Here is a 20,385-nt window from a genome sequence, read left to right on the forward strand (position 1 = left end):
CGGCAACAGAACTGCCCTGTGATCAGATCAGTTACATCAGGATAACATGGAGTGGGCGATAGAAAGCACAAGCTGAAAGCATCATAGTGACTCTGAGGAACTGAGCAGTCAAAACAGTTCAGACACTTCAGCCATGTATGATATCCTCTGTGATATTCAGCTGTACATTATGTACATCCACAAGTGGCCTATAATGGCTCTGTAGCATTTAAAGCAGATCTACATAATGTATGTAAGGAAATACTTCATGTCTTAAAAGAAATTATGTTAGTTACGAAGGTGTAGACACAACAAATACATGCCATACAACTTACAACCTTGAAAGGATTTTGAATACATTGAAACTATACGGAAACGTTTAACATTAATTGTAAAAATACATTGACATTAGATTTTGAATGTCAATAATATTTTGTGAGCTCATTTTAATAATAAAAAATGTGGCATAGCATCTGAAGTAAATACATTTTGTTGGAAATTTTATGTTGAGGACAAATTCACGTCCTCAGCAGACAATGCTACTGCTGCATATAAGCACTGAAAAACCAAAATAGAGGAAATGCTAATTTTAACCACATCTAAGCCGGCTCTTTAAGCATTGCATTCCAGCAGACTATAAATACACATTAAAAGAGACTGCTTGAAACACAGTCAGCTGGAAGACTGTATTTGTTGGCAGAACTTGTTTAATGTTTATGTTTTTTATTTTTTATGATGAGTTAATAAGCTTGGCAACTGCTAAATTAGCTCCTTGGTTAAACGCAGTGACCTCAATCAGGTTATCTACATATTGCTGTTCCAACTAATTTTTGAGCACTACGCTCTTTTATATAAGACTAATTGGTATAATAACTTTATAATAATAATATGCCTTTTAATTGTTTACGGCTGCACCAAATAGGAGCATTTTAGTTTATTTTATGTTTATTTTGTGAATGTTCAGAAAACTTATATTTAAAAATATATATCATGCCATTATGTAAATATGTTTAAACAGTACAGTACAGCAAAGCACACTATATAATATATCAAACCAATGATTCTGAATGTTGAAAAAATTAATGCTTTTAATCTGGTGAGATTCAAACCCAAATGTCTCAAACAAGGGAAGGCTGACTGATTCCATTTTTCATTAATAGTATCCCGATTAGTTCAGTGTGTTTGAACAAAGTGTGGTTCTTGGCCAGATGGACCTTAAATCCCCTCTTGTCATCTTCCCCACTGCCACCACCAGCTTCTGCACATCAATAATGGATTAACTTATGGGAAGTGCAATGTGGTCATTTCTAAATTTAGCCTTGATATAGTCTCTTCACGTAGGGGCATAGGCCTGCCACAGCGGGGTTGCCCAATGATAACACCTCTATCAGAATGTGAGCACAGACACACATATGCATATGTGCACACACACACACACACACACTTTGCAGTAATTACATGTCAACGGGGAAAAATTACTCCAGTAGAAATTGTGACAGTTGTTTAAGATGAAAGAGGGGAAGGTTAATTAGTTCACTAAACTGCTGGTGACTACTGAGTGACTGAAGACACTAAGATAGAGAGATAGATTGAGGAAGAAAGAGAGAGAGGGGGAGAGAGAGAGAGAGAGAGAGAGAGAGAGAGTTATGAAGGGAGACAAACACAGAGTGAGACAGGAAGAGTGAGGAAGAGACAAAATAAGAGTAATAATGTATAAAATAGATTTATTTTTCCCAAATACGACATTATAGTTAAAATTTCAGTTGAAATGTTACAGGTCACATATACATAGGGTCAACGTCAGAAAATCTATGAAAGGTCAGTTTATGGGGTATGTTTAAATGATGAAAAACAGAGTTTCTTGGATTCTTTATTTTTTAAATGAAAAACCATGCTATGAAGGCCTACAATACACCCTGAAAAAATATTTCTGAAAAAGATATTTTAATGGTGCTAGTCACTTAATTCTGCTAAATTCAACTCTCTGAGGCAGTAAGAGACTAAATGTGGGAGATATTCCCAGTTCACAAGTCCCTGATGATATCGCAACCATTTGTAGCTGGGAGTGTAAGTGAATACAGGTGGCTTCTTTATTGGTGGTAGTATTACCTTCCTTCTCTTCTCATCATTCAGCATGATTCTAGACTACACAGGCTGAATGTTCATTTTCTCCTCCATGCACATTTTCAATTACATACTAATGGCAGTTCAAAAAGAGATAGTGACTGGTCTGATGTCTCTCTGAGTATACATATTTTAGCATGGTAGTATCATGATAGGGTGAGATGGTGAGATCTAGCTAATAGGTGAGACAAAGACTAAAGGAGAGAATTAGCAACTACTATCCCTGATGCACAATATATAGATATGAACCTACTGCCACACCTTTTGTGAGTGTCCAGGTTTCCTGTTTCCAGCGATACTCTACCTCTCTACTCTTTGATAAATTTGTCATGAATGTGAGTTGCAAAGCGCATTAGCTGGCATGGTAGCATGAGGGCTGATCTCCTAAACCAGTAGTGGCTTTTCGAACAGTGAGACCCTCCCAACACACACAAACCCACACACAGACACACGCACGCTTGTGTCTAGGCCAAGCAAGCTGCTCTCAGCTCCCCTGCAGATTCCCAGGGTTATCATGTTTTTTAGGGCTTGGCTCAAGCAGCTTAGTCATTGAATTTGTCAGATTATTCCCTTCCTTTGCAGCTAAAATGAACCACTCAGCGGGCAGACATATGGAACGCTTTAAAGTTTTGCCCATTTCGCTGCTAGAATGAGTGACGTATTGCGTAACGCTGAAACGATGTGGCTCATGGCACACGTGAAAGACCAGAGGCCTACTGGCACTAAAAGCAACAGAAGGACTTGACTTATGACTTGACATCTGTTAGTGACGATAAATTTGTTGCTTTTGCTCACACACATGATTATCTGAATGTCCACCATCACTGAGACATATTTTGGATTTGATGGTCATATCATGGTCACAGAGTAAACTAAATATTAGTGATTTCAGAGGATATGAATAGTCCTCTCTACCATTTAATCGTCACTGAGACTGATCCACTACTCTATAACTCCTGCTCAGTGGTGGTCCTGACCATTTAGGATCTTACATAAATTCACAAATAAACAGATAAAATTACTAAACTACAAAGTGCACCTACCTGGTGAGTGGAGTTAATAATGAAATATTAAACAAAGCAGATGTATCTAATAGAGTGGTCAGTGAATGGAAACTTTTCCTGCAATACAGATGTGGAGATAATAAATAACGGATAAATAACTAGGCCATTAATCACCATCAAACTATGTTTCAATGCTCATATGTATTCAGGTTCCATTTGTACAAGGTTTCCATTGTTGTCGTTACAGAAATTCAATAGAACTTCTCGGGTCAATAGCAAGGTCTTAAAAAACCAGCCTAATCATTATTGGCTTGTTAAGACACAGTCAGCAGAGACTGGGGATGAATAAAGTGGAACCGAAACTGTGAATTGAAGTTTAGCTCAGTGTGTAAATGGCACAGAATGTAATTATTTACACTGCCTGGCCAAAGTCAAGCATTCTAATATTCTACACTTATTGCCCATTTTATCAGCTCCACTTTCAAAATTGGTGGACTTTGTAATCCTACAATTAAAGAACTGAGGTCTATTTGTTGCTATGCATATATTACTAGCCCCCTTTTACCCTTTAATTATCAGGCAAAAATATACAGCCAACAGTGTCCTGTGCGCAGCCACCTGTGTCCACTGAGGAACCACTAGAGGACGACCAACAAAAACAGCATCAGACGAGCTACTGTCTCTGACTTTACATCTACAAGGTGGGTCAATGAAGGAGAAGTGTCTGATAGAGTGGACAGTAAGTGAGCACAATGTTTAAAAACTCTAGCAGCATTGCTGTATCTGATCCACTCTTACCAGCACAACAAACACAAACACACCACCACTTCATCTGTGTTGACTAAGCAGTGTAGTTTGACTCAATAAAATGATAGGAAATAGTCTGTTAATATAAATAGATGAAGTATAAATAATCACATTTTAGATTTAATATGTGTCTGTCATACAGCAGAAATGCTGCTAATGTTGCAAAACTTTTCTAAATGTCAAAACTGACCAGTTTAATTTCATATTTATCAAAAATAGCTAAAGATTCTGAATGTATTTTTCTTTTTAATCCAAAGATTATTACGTAAAAACAGAAGAGAAACTGTCCTTGACTTGTTTTCTCAGACAGATGTCTATAGGACCATCAATATGTTAAAGAAAATTGTAGTCTTGTGGATTGGTAGAGAGTGGAGAGTAAAAAAGGGCTCACTGAAGGCATGGAGGTCACTGAGTAGAGCAAATTGCCAGAAGCCATTCTCACCACTGCTCCATTTACTAAATCTGGATATGACATGCACACATGATAATGAAGTGTTATATATGAGAACACTACAGAAGTATACTTTACACAAACTTATATAAACCATATTATTGCATATATCTTCCAGATGTCTACAGATGTAAAAGATGACCCTGTTCTAGAAACAAACCAGTATTTGTGACAGTTTTCTGCTCATGGATTAAAGTCTGTTCAAATGTGCTTTGGGAAACATCTGGCAGCCCTGGGATGCTGATTCACAGCTGAGAACGGCTGGTGGGTAAAATCAGTGATGTGTGTTTTATCTCTGTCACATTTGAAGGTGTCAGCATTAAGATAAAAAAAAAAGATGCCCCTTTAAGGGACACTTGCTTTGGTAAAATAAAGGACTTGTTGATGAAGGATGCTATTTTAACTGTGACAATAATACCTGTATTCCACAAGATAACACAGTTCAGTGGAGTCTCAATGAAATATAAAATGTCTGTGACATGATCTGGTCAAAATACCACATGGATCAAACACATCAGCACCATTCTCATACTGTCTAAACAGCACTGTTCAGAACACCGCCTATTCCTTTAAAAAGCAGTGAGTCACACATAGCTCACACAAGTTTGGAACGTGCAGCAGCAAGAAATTAGGCACACAAAATCTCAATTTTGGCGTTTTTGTTCGGCACCTTCTTCATGCTCATATTCGCATTCTTCATTGGATCTCACATTACCTAGTCTCATAGTGTCAGTTTTACATAGTTTAACCTGTAAAACTGTGACTAGGGATACTCAGATGAGCAAAAATACTGAGAAGCAAATATACCAAATCTTACCTTGTGCTCCTTTAATTGTATATTATATTTGAGTTTTAGGTAGACTATAGCTGAATAATAAAACAAGACAATGTTGGATGTGTACTGTAAAGCTAGGACAAATTCGTTTTTTCTCATAACTTTTATGAACGCAGTCTTTGCCTTACAGCCCTGTGTGGAATCCTTTGCATAATATACTACTACAGCAATGTAATCCATACCCCAGTTATCAATATTCAAAACCACAAAAGGCCCACTTTGGTTTTCCCCACTGTGTGCAGTCATTTTAAAGTGGATATAAAAGGTCTGTACACCCCTGAATAAACAAAAAGAAGATAACAGATAAATCATCTCATATATTTTTACCACGTTTTTATAATTTACAGCTAAAAGTTCTCTGAAAAGTGATGTGAATGAACGCGATGTAGATGCTTCACTGTGAATAGAGAACAGCCTTACATTACAGTCTAGCAGGTCAATGCTGTCCAGGCTCTTGCTCCGGTGAATGCGGCCCTTGATCCTACGCAGCGACGGTTTGCCCTGACTCACCGCTGCCACAGTGGGAGTTGCAAAGGAGGAGGCAGCAGCATCAGAGCTGGGGGGCACCCTGGAGAAGAGGGACAAATATAGGGTCAGTGTGACAGGTACAGATTGTTCAATGTGTTAGACATCACAGAGTGAAACACTAAGGCAGATGGCCAGAAAAAGAGGACAAAAAAAAACAAAAAAACAGAAAGGAGAGTTTAAAGAGACAAAACTGATCCAACATTTTTGCTAGTAATTCTGGAAGGTTACATTAGTGCATCTTTAGCTAAATCAGGAAGGTTTAATGCAAATAGTCTAACTGTAAACTCTTTTACTTGGAACGTTTTGATCTGAAGTTGTAGGCAAACTTACAGAGTCAGATATTCATTACAGTGGGACTTATTGCAAACAGGACCTGTTCAAACAAATATACCTCATCTATTTATGATCTAGAATGACCAGTGAACCTACACAGGTTTTTAAAAGTGTTATATGTAATGCTGAAAATGGTTAAATACTTGGGTAAATCTGAAATATTTTATTTAGAAGCTATTTTTTTTCTTAAAACTATTGTGTACCACACCACCCTTTTTCACAAATCTGCTGCAAAACAATGACTATGGCATTAGCAACATTCACTCCAAATTCACATCCAAATCACCAAATAACAGAAACCAATTTCAATAAACTTGTTTTGGCTAATATTAGTAAGTGATAAATTCACACTCCATATATAGAGTGCTATTAGCATAACATTAAACCTTTAAACATGGAACACATAGCAGTGTCATAGATACTGGTTGTCTGCTGTGGCATGGGAATACACCTTACTGATTGTCCGAGGCTTGGCTGGACAAACCACCATCTACATGAATTAGTTGACATTCCTTTTGTGGGTCAGAAAACAGAACAGTATTTCCTTCACTATATATCTCCCTTTTTTACCTAATGCACATGCTCAACTGTGCATAAACTGACCCTCAATAATGAATATGCATAAGTGCCCCTCCCCTGGGCAGGAATCTAACGGTTTAAAGCTTCAGGAAAGATAAATGATCTAGGAATGAGCAACCCTTAAATGAGTAACCCTCCTCTTGTGGTGAATGAAATGTTTTGGAAAATCTGCCTCCCTCTGAAACTGGTTGCCCCAGCCAGCCCTTTATTACACTGAGTGCTTTTCATATTGAATTAAAGCACCAGACAATTAAACCGTTTGGAGAAATTGCCCATGATAGTTTTAATGTCCTCATAAAATAAAAGCCTCTGTAATCATGGCACGTGCACACACTGCCCAGTCCCACAGAAAGCTGACTAACATTATGTTTGCACATAAGCGATACAGAAATGAGGCTAGCAGGCCACAAATGTTTCCAAGACCCTTCTTTGCTTCATTTTTAAAGGGCTTTCCTCCCTGTCGGTTTGGAATGGCATTCAAGACAAGTGGGTTTAACGTCATGTGACAGCCCGGGGGCTAACACTAGGTATGAGGCACACTCCACCACTCCACACACATACAGTGCTTTTCTAGCTCCCTCACGCTAGTCTTACTCTAGACTACAGTTCCAGGCCTATACAGAACCACCACTGTCAATAGCATACTTTCTTGAGTAAAATATTTCTTTCATGAAGTCAGTATTTTTTGTACTAATACTTTGTTCTAAACGTAATCTGTTTTATATCTATTCCATTAATTCCATTTTTAAAAACGAATTCTGTATAATTCAGTGACTAAGTGCAAATAAAGGCAGAGTATTTCAGTGTGAAATAGCAGTGAAAAATTCATACACAGAAGTCCAAATCTTCAGTATCTTCTGATTTACTAATACCTTTATGGAGGTAGCATTTAGAAATACTTGGAATGACAGATGTTCATTTACCATCACCATGGTTGTAAATAATTCCTCTAGATTGGAACATTTCATATCAACCCACTTTAGAACAAGCTAGTTTCAAGTATTCACTTACTGTTTATTTGACATGTTTAACTAACAGTGGTGGTAACAGTGACTTATGGAAGAAATGGAAGACAGGTTTTCTGGTAACCCTTACATGTAACCATTTGATTTAATAAACCTCAATGCAACTAGGGTTAAGAATAGTCTCACTGCATAATCTACTATTACTCTCTCTATGCTTTCCTCTCACTTCCATTCCTGTTGTTCTCTCTCTTCCTCTCATGCCTATCTTCTCCATTACTCTCTTTATCCCGCTTTTGCCTGGGATAAAGGCCATACACACTCAGTGCCAGGAGAGCATCCAGAGGGGGAGTGGGGAAGAGAGAGCGAGAGACAGTGAGAGAGAGAGATGCAGAAAGAGAGAGAAATTAGAGTTTTAGCCCGCTACAGGGTGGTTTATGTAACCAATGTCCAATGTCATTTTTTTGAGCGCTATAGCACCTTCTGGTGCTTATGTTCTGACTCCAGAAATGTTGATCCTCATACCCTTTTAGGAGTAGAGGGCCTAAGGCATAATGACCTTCCTTCAAAAGCAACGGTTACAATTAACGGAGAACTGTGAGTCATGCTCTGCTTTTTTGCTTTTCAGAGCAAAGGGATATCTTGAAACATCATTACTAGTGTGTTTATGAGAGGGAGCAATTACAGGGTTAGCCAACAATGAGTTGATTTTACATCATGAAATACTGACATTAGCTGTAGTAGTCTAATAGATAAAAAGTCTTCTTCTGTTAGGGTTGTGAAAATAAAAATTAGACTACTGTTTGTATTTCGGTGTCTGTTAGAAATAAAGGAACTGATTGTCAAAAAAGTGAAAATTTTAACCATTGCTAGATCCGTTTAAAATGTGCTTTTTTTGATCCCAGTGGCAGACTGGGATATTAAAATGAACGGCTTTAGGTATGATACTATGGCTGCAGGGGCGGCACGGTGGCACAGCAGGTAGTGTCGCAGTCACACAGCTCCAGGGACCTGGAGGTTGAGGGTTTGATTCCCACTCCGGGTGACTGTCTGTGAGGAGTTTGGTGTGTTCTCCCTGTGTCCGCGTGGGTTTCCTCCGGGTGCTCCGGTTTCCGTCCACGGATTGGCGACTCAAAAAGTGTCCATAGGTGTGAGTGTGTGAATGAATGTGTGAGTGTGTGTGTTGTCCTGTGAAGGACTGGCGCCCCCTCCAGGGTGTATTCCTGCCTTGTGCCCAATGATTCTGAGTAGGCTCTGGACCCACCGTGACCCTGAACTGGATAAGCGGTTACAGATAATGGATGGACTATGGCTCCAATTGCTAATGCACATGACTAGACAGGTATAGTGGATCAAAAGTCTGGATTTGAATGTCTCTGCTCTACAGTGACATATCTGGGTTTAAACAATAGCATAACTCCTTCTGATGGTGTAAAGGTAAGGTGCGAAAAACAAATGCTGTTTAAACGTGTTTAGCTGGTGAATGCTTAAAGGAGGGAAACATGTTTCTGCTAGCGAGCCAAAAAGCTTATTTCATCACAAAATCTGCAAAAAACACTCTACGGATTTCTAGACTCTCAAAGGAATGAAAAACCCAATGGCATAAATTACTTGTTAAGTAAAAAGTGGACTTTGGCTTCTTCTCTTTTGGGGAAACAGTTAAAAGCAACATTTGTAATTTTTTATAAAATTCTGAGGATGATTCTTCACCATTTGCTAGCTCTCCAGACTTTTTTGAGTGTTCAAAACTGGCCTAATGTGTTTATGAAGCCTCATTTTCTATAAATCCAGTATACTAGGCTTTCTCTCTCTGCTTCCATCAGTAAGCAGCTTTTTTGAGGTTTTTAAACAATGAAGAGACCTCCAAATGTTGAAAAGCATAAACTGAAGATACATCTCCATTCCTGCTCCATAGGTGGGTAATATGACGTATTTTTGCTGTAGATGGAACTGACTCTAAATTTGGGAATTTGGGAAAAATGAAAGTAAACACAAACCAAAACTACTACAAAAATAAACAACTCAAGTAACAAATGAGTTTCTGTGGTAATTCAAACAGTGAATAAAAACTTTCAAATTAAACTTCAGCCTAGTACAAATAACAGTCAGTTTTTCCCTCAGAACATTCTACAGAGCTTCTAAATGTAAACAAACCAGAGAACGGCACTTCCCCACAGTCACAGACTTTCCCTTTAACAGAACAGTACACATGCACATCCCTACTGTCTATAGATGATAGTATTCACACTTGACAAATTTCAAATCTGTCCAAAAATATTGCCAGAAGTCCAAGTGTGTGGACAGCTAGACTGACATAAGCATATATAACACTGACAGCTTGCTATCTCCTCTGGGGAAAAGCTCCTGATCAACAAAGTCATGATTGGAATGACAAGCTCTCCTGACATGTAGACCTGAGGTGTGTCTAATTAGTCTCACCAATCCGCTGGCAGAAGAAGTAGCTCTAATCTAAAGCATCTGGTCCAGAGTCATCAGTAGACCTTGATTAGCTGGGACAAATGAGATTCCATAAGTCTGGTAGGTAGAAAGCAGTGTCCTATCATCTGAAGGTAGATGATTTAACCCTTCACAACCAACACAGGTACTGGCAGTTATTAAAATATCAGACTGAATCAATATCAGTGGGAAAAGCAAGATCAGACTTGGCAATACAGAATGTATACAATTCCTTAATTATGAAATTATGCTTAAATTGTGTGGTAAATATTCATATGTCTTAAATCTAGGGCTCTCAGAGGTAATATGAAATGCTACAATTTACCAAAAGATTTGATTTAGTACATTCAGAGTTATACCCTCTTTGGACCAAATCGAAGCACAGGATAGCACAGGAGCATCTAAACTCTGGTCCCTGCCCATCAATAGAGTGCTAATAATTATAATATGGTCAAAATGGGTAAACTTATTTACAAAAAAAAAATGTGAATTTAGCTACATTAATCAGTAAAAATTGTCGATGCACATGTTCAGTTGTACAAACAATTACATATAGGTTCCACAGACAGGATGACATTAAAACTGACATTGAGCAGCTGCACATGAGCCTAAGGTCACCGAGCTCAATGCCAAGGAGGACAATAAAGGTTAAATACGTGTGAGTGTAGTTCTGCTCATCCCTCATTGAGCCTTCTGCATGTGCCCCAGTGTCTCATATTGGCTTCACCGATGGACCCCTGAGATGTTGTTTTAACTAGAATTCTTCAACTACATCAGAGTGTTCTTTATTAACACAGATACTAACACACTCGGAGCATGGTGTAACAGATCACTTTAACCCTAATAACCCTTTAATTTTTTAATCATAATCATCTCTGTTAATATACCCTCTTTGTTTTGTTCCAGTGTCAGCCAGAGGAGGATGGGTTCCTCTTTTGTGCCTTGGTTCCTCACAAGGGACTTTTTCCTTGCCACTGTCATGGGGACAGGACTTGGAATTCTTTAAAGCTGCTGTATGACAAAACCAGTTGTGAAAAATTCTTTATAAATAAAACTGAGTAGAATATTTTAAAACCCTCCCAGCGACACAGAAGCTATAACCACCACAAACTAGCTATCACAAACTTTAATTTCAGAGGAAATGTAAGATTAGCAGAGTTAGTATTATAGTGTAGCTGAAGAGGTGGATCAGATGTGTTGGGACAAGGGGTCCACAGGACCAGAATTAAAAAGCACTGGTTTAGAGCTTTCATTTTTCTTAAATGCCATTGCTACAGTGTGCAGCAGAACAAACCAAATAAACCCTCATAATGATCTCAAATCTATATTCAGATCTTCCCAAATTTCATGGCTGTCCACAAACGACCCTCAGAGCTCATTAGCTGTCCTTGTGAGTGGCAGCCAGAGTGACAGAGCAATGTGACCTTCGGCCTGCACACGCACCCAAGTGGATTTGCACTAAACCCAAACACAGTGCTCTGCTTTCAATCTGGATCAGCTACTGGTGCTACAAAAGTCTTTCATGCTGTCTCTGGTGTCACAAAAGTCTCTAAGTTGCCCCCTCTTTCCTTCTTATCATCCCTTTTCTTCTTTACCTCTCTGTTTGTCCGAGAGTGAGTTCGGCAGCTTTTAAAGCCTTCTGGGGTTCTAGAATAGATTTCTAAGAATAATACTGGAGTGTTCAGAGTGGTCTGTCTTTCTGTACTCTGAGGATGGGAATAAGCCTGGACAAACACACACATAATCACTGCAGTCCACACATCAGTGATCTTTTCAACCCTGATCTTTATTAAATAACTAAATCCACAGGAAATCCTCAATGATGCTAATATGAACGTATGAATGAAAGAGAGAATGAATGGAGGAAGAAGCAAATGCAAGTCCAGACACCTTCAGACACACAACAGCGGACGACAGACAAGGCCAAAACAACCATTAAGAGTTCAAAAGACGATCATTAATCAGTCCCTAGACTCAACAATCTCTACGTGAAACAAAAACAATTAGCAACACTGTACTTAGGTGCTCCAGGAGTATAAGATGACAACAGGGAGGATTGTAAAGTGAAATGTGCCCTTTAAAGGTTGTTCTGCATCTTGCCCTGAAGGAGTAATGTGCTGAAATATTAAGCAACCTGCCATGTTTGTCCTCCCCCCACAGCTAAACAAAGCATCACCGTCAAACGAGAAGAAAAAACACAGAGTCGGGACTCTTCAGAGAAGGTGAGCTCCATCAAAGTTGCATGAGTGTTTGTCCAGAAATAACATGTTGTCCCTTTCACAGAGAAGGAGCCAGAAGAGGTCAGTGGTGCTGAGGAGCACAGGTAGCCTGGATGATTAAAATGATACTTTTGCGAAGAAAACAAAAAAAACTATTTTTCATGCCTTCCCTACACAATGTCCTGCCTTACAGCAAGTGTCAGTCCATTAGCCAAAACTATTTTTTGTTGGTCAAAAATAGCTGCTTTTATTTTGCATTTGTGCTTTAAGGTCAGTGTAATGAAGAAGGTATGGACACAAACTATTATATTACATATTATACAAACTATTAATTTAAATGTTATTATATTATATTATATTATATTATATTATATTATATTATATTGTTTTACATTATATTATATTATATTATATGATACAGCATTCCTAAATCACACATATCACACGGTGGTGTGAAAGAGAAAAACTAGGCAACGTAACCAGGCCAGGAGCCAGTCAGCACTCGAACTGGGAGGGGGAGATCAGAGGCAAGCCATGAGCCCCATGGATCGATGTGGAGCTGTGGCCTTGACTCTTCTCAATCTGGTCAAACTTGAGTACCTGTTGGTGCACTTACAATAAGAAACACCTGGCAAAGACTTGCTAATAGGTACAGGGTCTACAAGAGAGGAAGCACAAGAAAGAGAAGAGAAATATACTGTTTTTTGGTACTGAGACAGAAGGCTGATTATTCTTGGTTTACAATAAATCTAGGTGTTAATAAATACCCCGAGGGCCAGCTTGCTCCTTCCTCCAATTCCCTCTTTCCAGGGTGGCATGGTCATTGCCTGGCATAGTCAAAATGAAAAAAATAACACTGACATCTGTTGTAAACATGCCTTTTCACCTATGTCAGTGGTGTGGACTTTAAAGTTGGATTTCATTATTTAAAGACTAACACAGCCCCTGCTGATAATGTATTCTCAAAGTGGAAACAAATGTTCATAGACTAAAAATGCAGTATGTGAATAGTGGACAGATATGAAACAACTAAATTACTCTTTTAACAAAGAAAAATTTGAAGCAACCATTGAGGTGTGTACTATATCACTAATGAGTCCGGATCACAAATGTGCATATTATCTTGTATATCAGTGGCTCGCAGTGAGGATCTGTTGAACTTTATGACTTCCCCATATTTATGGGATGTATTTGCACACTGCATGTTGAATAGTGTAGTTTGAGAATACGAAGGGATAAAAATTATCTGAATTGTGTCAACAAGATGAAGTTGAGGGATGTAGTACTGGACCACAAAGCACTACATGCTGTTACCTACAAAGACAATCAAAAATACAGACAAAATTCAAGCTTCTATTTTAGAAGCTGCTTCTACTACCTCAGAACCCACACAAACAAGCCAACTAGAAATGATGTGACAAGGCAAATTTACAAAAAGTTTCCACCGCTACCTAGTGAATGCAAGCTTCACTAGCCTGTAAAATCTGTTCATTGATAGTAGCCTCATAGCTTCTTCACAAAACTACAAAGAACACTGCACATTTTTTGTCTAAACGTGTATAACTGGATAACTGGGATAGGGTAAACCCCAAGCATTTTGATCTATTCATTCCAACTGTCTTAAAACAACAGTGCAAGTTCAGCAAAATAAAGCCTCCTTGTGTTTTAGTCAATTAGAGATGGCACATGCTGAAATCTAACCATGATCAACATGATCAATCAATATGGAAGCTTTAAAAATAGCACAGGACGTGCATCATGCTACGTTCCCATGGAGGCAACATGCGCTATCGATGGGTGTCAGGGAAAGGCGATATGTACTGCAGCACTGGGAAGGCCACATCGTGTGACATTGCATGGCCGGAAGAACAGAGACCTTGCTCCAGTTTTGATGCATTACTCACTTCAGTGGCTGCGGTAGTGCCTCGTTAGGCTGCAATAATCCAAGTGGAAGCCAAGGTGAATGTGAAGGGTTTTGATACATCATGCCAGAGTCACACTTGATGAAGACATCACCTGAAAGCAAGTACCAGGAAGCAACTTTGGCATTTGCTGGTTGCGGCCTCCCAGGGATTATAAAGCCCAGCTGAATGACTAAGAGGAGAGTGTGTGCCCTGAAGGCACTCATCTTCATAAGGTCTTGCTCATATCAGAGTAGACAAGTGCAACTAGTATGGAGCTCTAAAAAGCTTGTGCTTTTACAAGCCATGGATTCAGACTCATCCTACAGTAGCTGCCTTCTAAGACTGAAGATACATCACTGTCTTTATCACAATTAGTGGACAAACAGTGGGAGCACTGTTTTTGTAAAAATATCTCACTTTTTCAGTGTATGTGCACAGTTTGAGTGTCTGGAGCCTACCAACCTACAACTTGTAAAACACAACAACAAAGTCAACTGATAAAATGGGCCTTTCTAATTTTGTGCTGAACCTTACATAGAGCATAAGCATATTAGAATTGTCCTGCCCCACTCTGAGCATCTTTCTTCACAGCAGACCCACAAGTAAAAACGAGGTTAAACCATGGGAAACAGATATGACCAGAGTAAAGACATGATTAAACATGTCAAAAAAAAAAAAAAAAAAGAATGGAGAAAACTAGTGGAGAAGAGCTGAGTTAAAAATGGAGTCTCTGTGTCCCTTGCTTCACGCTGCTGTTTCATACTGTGTGTGGTTCACAATCATTTAAAGCAACAGGTACTCACAAAGCAGGTAATGCACTTGATCTCATTCTCACCAAACACTGCCTAATTAACTCTGTAAATGTTACTCCTCTACATCTCTCTGACCATTACTTTATTCAGCTAAATGCTTGTCTCCCTCAGCAACCCACTGTGTCCGCTCCCCCTGTCCCCTTCCGGCGCAATCTTCGCAACCTATCTCCCACCCACTTCTCTGCCCTTGTGACTTCTGCTCTCCCACCCCCCAGCACCTTCTCATCTCTTGAGGTCAATGACGCCACAGAGTCACTCTGCACAACACTGAGCTCCTGCTTAGATCGCCTGTGCCCTCTGACTACCCATCACACCTGACACAACTACAATCCCTGCTCTCAGCCTTCTCAACAAATGTCACCATTGCAAAAAAGAAATTCTACCAAGACAAAATCAACAATGCTACTGACACCCGGAAGCTGTTTTCAACCTTCAAGTCTCTGCTGAACCCTCCACCTCCACCCCCTGCAACCAACCTCACCACTGACGCATTTGCTGACTTCTTCACCAGCAAAGTTGCTGCAATCAGCAGCCGGTTTTCTGACCCCTCTACACAGCCTCCGGCTCCCCCTTCGAATCCTCCTAAACCTACTGCTTCCTTCCCTTCTTTCACTCCTCTCACAGAAGACGAGGTATCAAATCTTCTTAGAGGTGGCCGTCCCACATCCTGTCCACTGGATCCCATTCCTACCACCCTACTGCAAACCATAGCCCCGTCCATTGTGTCCGCAGCCACACAGCTCTATTTATCCTTTCCTCCAGGAGACACTTCAGTGGCAACTCCAATCTCTGACTGTCTCTCTGACATATCTACATGGATGAAGGAACATCACCTCCAATTGAATTTATCCAAAACTGAACTACTGGTCCTCCCAGCCAAGCAAGCTATTCTCCACAACATCAGCATCAAGCTAGGGTCCCTATCAGTGGCTCCCACCAAGGTTGTAAGAAACCTAGGTGTCATGGTTGATGACCAGCTGACCTTCGCAGATCACGTTACCGCTGTAGCTCGATCGTGCCGCTTCTCCCTATTCAACATAAGGAAGATTAGGCCATACCTAACTCAATATACAACACAGCTCCTCGTTCAGACGTTAGTAATCTCCCGTCTAGACTATTGCAACGCCCTCCTGACAGGTCTTCCGGCCTGTGCTGTGAGACCGCTACAGATGATCCAGAATGCGGCAGCATGCCTGGTCTTCAACCAACCAAAAAGAGCACATGTCATGCCCCTATTAGTTGAGATGCATTGGCTACCCTTAGCTGCTCGCATCAAATTCAAATCACTAATGATGGCCTTCAGAGTATTCACTGGTTCTGCTCCCATCTACCTCAATAGACTCTTAAAACCATACGTTAGCGCCCGCCCTCTCCGTTCCTCAAAGGAGCGCCTACTAACACGACTAACCCCCCGTACAGGTCAGTTGAGGCTATTCTCATCTCTGGTACCACGCTGGTGGAACGAGCTTCCAAGCACTATCAGAGCAACAGAAACCCTCTCTGCATTCAAGAAATCATTGAAAACCCAGCTCTTCCAAGAGTATCTTTTGCACTGAATGTCTTTCTTTAATGCACTTATTACTTCCTGGCATATTGCACTTAATGTAAGGTACTTTGTATAATTTGTGCTGTAGTTCGAATGTTAGATCCTCTTTTGTAAGTCGCTTTGGATAAAAGCGTCTGCCAAATGCATAAATGTAAATGTAAATGTAGGTACTGAAACGGGCCAATCTGAAGTGGTTAGACAGGGTGAGAACCCAACTGTGTTTGATCCTTGTAGTACTTTGACCAAAGCATGTCAGATGTTTTGTTAATTCCTCAGGGAACTTAGGAAAACGGTATAATATGACCACTTTTGTACAATGACAGCATTATAAATTATGAATTATCCTTAAAAATACGTAATGATTACAGGCAAAGTGTTTCTTCTGATAAGAGGAACCTAAAATACCCATATTAATAATACCAGTTTCAAATGCTACACTCTGGAAAACACTGTTGTTCATTGTTCTGTTAAAATGTGAATGTGTCACAACACTTCCCAGCCATTTCAGTGACTCCAAGCTTTAACCACAGGGTGTTTCCAAACAAAAATCTCAAATGACATAGTGGACTCCTGCCATACTTAGCAACAGGGAAATCTGCAGAGTAGCAATGTATCAAAGACAAAGGGTATCAAGTTAAATCTGCTAATCCATCAGAAACCTTAGCACTTGCTCTTGTTACATAACTCCCAGCCAAGGACTTTTAGGTTCAGGGAAATGCACATAATGGGAATTGTAGTTCTATACGATATAGAGCACATAAAGTACATCAGATAACTGCAGCCCAGTTCCTGGCAATCACCTGGACAATTCAGATCCAAACCAAAAATAAATAAATACATACAATTAAAATCCTGTATGATTATGATGTCTTTGATCTCTTTGATTAGGGCAGGAAGACGTGCCCTGCATTAAAGCATTGGGAATACTTCAGAAATGGAAAAAATAAGCCATTGATTAGCAATTAAATATAAGCCCTTATTAGCTTCATCAAGAAGCTGCTCCTAATTGCTGATCTAAGGTCTTTTAGGTAAGGTGTCTGTCTTGTTTTTTTTTTTTTTTAGTCACTGTTATTGAATTCCTATAGGTCACAAGCTTTTTTATGATATTAGTAGAGGAAAAAATCTTTAGGGGCACTCGACCCCTGAAGAAAAAGAAAGCCATTTTCTCAGCTCAGAGACCGTAACATTTCACATCTGCTACCATTAAGTAGGGTTCACTTTGTCAAGTTGCAAAGGAAGAAAACTCATCTTACGAAAGAAACTGTAAAACTGGTCGGTCACAAACCATCAGCAAAATGCAGCACGTGTTTCCTGAGGCTTCCTGGCCTGCACGAACAGGACATGACGTCTTTCACGCTCCCATGACCCCAAACTTTGTCCCTGGGGAGTGAGAGGATGACTGGAGCAGCATGTCGCATCACATTTATGCCAGATTAACTTTGCCAATGCACTTACAATACAACTGGCCAAACAAAACAAATCAGCTTTAAACAAGTGGGCACCTTTCAGGAGTCATTGAGGAAGGGAATGCAACAGAATAGTTAGGGGGTTTATTCACACACACAAGAACTTTGAGCACAATGTGTGTGTGGCCACTTTGACATGAGGTGACCAGGAGTGTGACAGGAATCGTTGCACTGATTAGGTGGGCCAGACAGCTTCGACAGATGGAGGAAGAGATTAGGCAGATAGACGTGTATCAGACGTGACAGTGCAACGGTCAGGGAGCGACAGCAGACAGGCCCCATGGTGGGTTTTCTCAGAACAAGTGCAAAGCCAGGACCAGAACTCAGAACTCTGAAAAAGTCTATTCAGCTCACATACAATTGTGCACCAAAACATCATCATCATTACTTCCATCACTGGATGTACGGTACTAAAGCTTGCTACACTGTTAAAAAACTTATCAACATTTGTAGAATGTTTAATCAAAATCATGTTTGTAATTTTATTGTAGAAGGAAATATTTTATTATAAAAAAGTTGTACAAACCAAAAATTTCAAAAATGTTGGGATGCTGTGTATGTAATAAAATGTATATAATAATAAGGATGCAATGATTTGCAAATAGTTTAAGCCCTTCACTTTAAATTGTACATTAAATTGTACAAAACAATATAATAAATTATGAAATTGAAAAATTATTTTATTTTGTTTTGTTTGGTTTTTGAAAAACGTGCTCATTTTAAATGTGATGCCAACAACACATTCCAAAAACTGTGAGAAAAGGGTGACAAACTTGTGATAAAATTGTATGATAATACACAAAAAAAAATAAACTGGGTTAATTGACAACAGGTCAGTGATTGGGTTTGAAATGAGCATCTCAGAAAAGCTAAATCTTTCAAAAGATGGAGATGTATTTGCCATTCTGTATATATATATATATATATATATATATATATATATATATATATCACACATGAATTTCCATGTCTGACACTAGATGACTGTAAAATATTTAGTGATTTAATTTGACTGTTTACAAAATTGAAGCAATTTTACTTGTCAGAATGGTCTATCCCTAAAACCCTGTTGCTGATGGGAAATCCGCCAGCACAGCGTCCAACCTAATTCACTCAACAGCTAACATTTTTTTTCTTCCTTTAAAAAAATAAAAATAAAGAAGAAATGCAATAGGATCACATAAAGGCATATAGGATCAAAGCCAATGGCATCTGCAAGAAAATATAAAGAAATTTGCCAAAGACATTTTTAAGCACTCCCCATTGGCAGTGAGCCACAGAGAAGGATACATTTATAGTGCTGTTAAAATGAACTGTGCAAACATCATAAATGTACTGATGAAATGAAACTTTTGTACATATACAGGGCATGTATTTCTTCCCTGGCATGTAAGTCTGCCCATAGTTTCTATTTTTTAGACATTTTATTTGTTAGGTCATTTAGTACAGGCTTAGCTGTAGCTCTCTATATGTCAAGGGAGGATGCAACATTTTGCAATGCCAAAACACCTGTTCAGGATCAGGCAGGTGTGCAATCTTTCAACAGAAACACTTCACCCCAGCCTTCTTGTGGGACTGAAGGGTATATATATATATATATATATATATATATATATATATATATATATATATATATATATATATATATATATATACAGCACAAACCTGTCCCAGAGCCCCCAAGGTGTTATGATTTGAAAGATACATTATTGTATTACTAACACAACAGGTGTCATGGTGGATCATGTCAATTTTTTCAAATTTTACAATTGACTTTGTTGGTGATTTCAGTAACAAGTTTTGTTACTTTTTTATTTCTTTGTGTTTTTATTATCTTTGGAGAAGGGAGTATAGATCCAGCACCTGTAAATACATTTATGTCACCATTCCTCCCTTGGTTCCTTGTCAGCAGAATTACAGCGTTGGAAAAGCATTGATTTTGCCAGATTTTTATTGGAAAAATGTTGAAGATATGGCATGGGCTGTGGCATAAGAAACTTGTCAGTGAAAAGTGAAAACTGGGAAAGACTTGAAAGGCAACATGTGCTTCTAAGGCTTTATAAGGCTGTACTGTGGTTAGTTTTGCAGGCCTGTATGTCATGCTCTGACTCTGTCTTTACTGCTTGGTATCTGAATCCATCTCCTTCTCCTGCTGTGAGTCGCCATGGCTGCTGGTGTCTGATTCACTGATTGGAGCAATCATACTTATTTTTGTCTGCTTATGGCATAAGAAGACAGGGATGAGTGTTTGTTTTTGTTCCTTATGGTCATTTTTTTATGATTGTGTAGGACGTTAACTCGTGCCTACAGTGTAGCAGAATTTTAATGTAACAAAAAATTGCAATGGGAAAAATCTGCAGCAAATAGTTAAACCAAGCT

General features: G+C 39.1%; 1 protein-coding gene across 6 annotated transcripts in view; it reads right to left on the reverse strand.

Annotated features, from left to right (window-relative positions):
- The window catches only part of LOC136677241 (tight junction protein ZO-1-like), a 144,181-nt gene that overhangs the window by 115,809 nt on the left and 7,987 nt on the right, over nucleotides 1–20,385 (reverse strand). For all 6 annotated transcript variants that reach the window (XM_066654716.1, XM_066654719.1, XM_066654715.1 and 3 more), the window contains exon 2: nucleotides 5,621–5,768. In XM_066654716.1, coding sequence (XP_066510813.1) covers nucleotides 5,621–5,768 — 148 coding nt within the window. The remainder of the gene's footprint in view (nucleotides 1–5,620; nucleotides 5,769–20,385) is intronic.

Source organism: Hoplias malabaricus, chromosome X2 (assembly GCF_029633855.1).
Source record: "Hoplias malabaricus isolate fHopMal1 chromosome X2, fHopMal1.hap1, whole genome shotgun sequence".
In the NCBI taxonomy this organism is placed as follows: domain Eukaryota; kingdom Metazoa; phylum Chordata; class Actinopteri; order Characiformes; family Erythrinidae; genus Hoplias; species Hoplias malabaricus.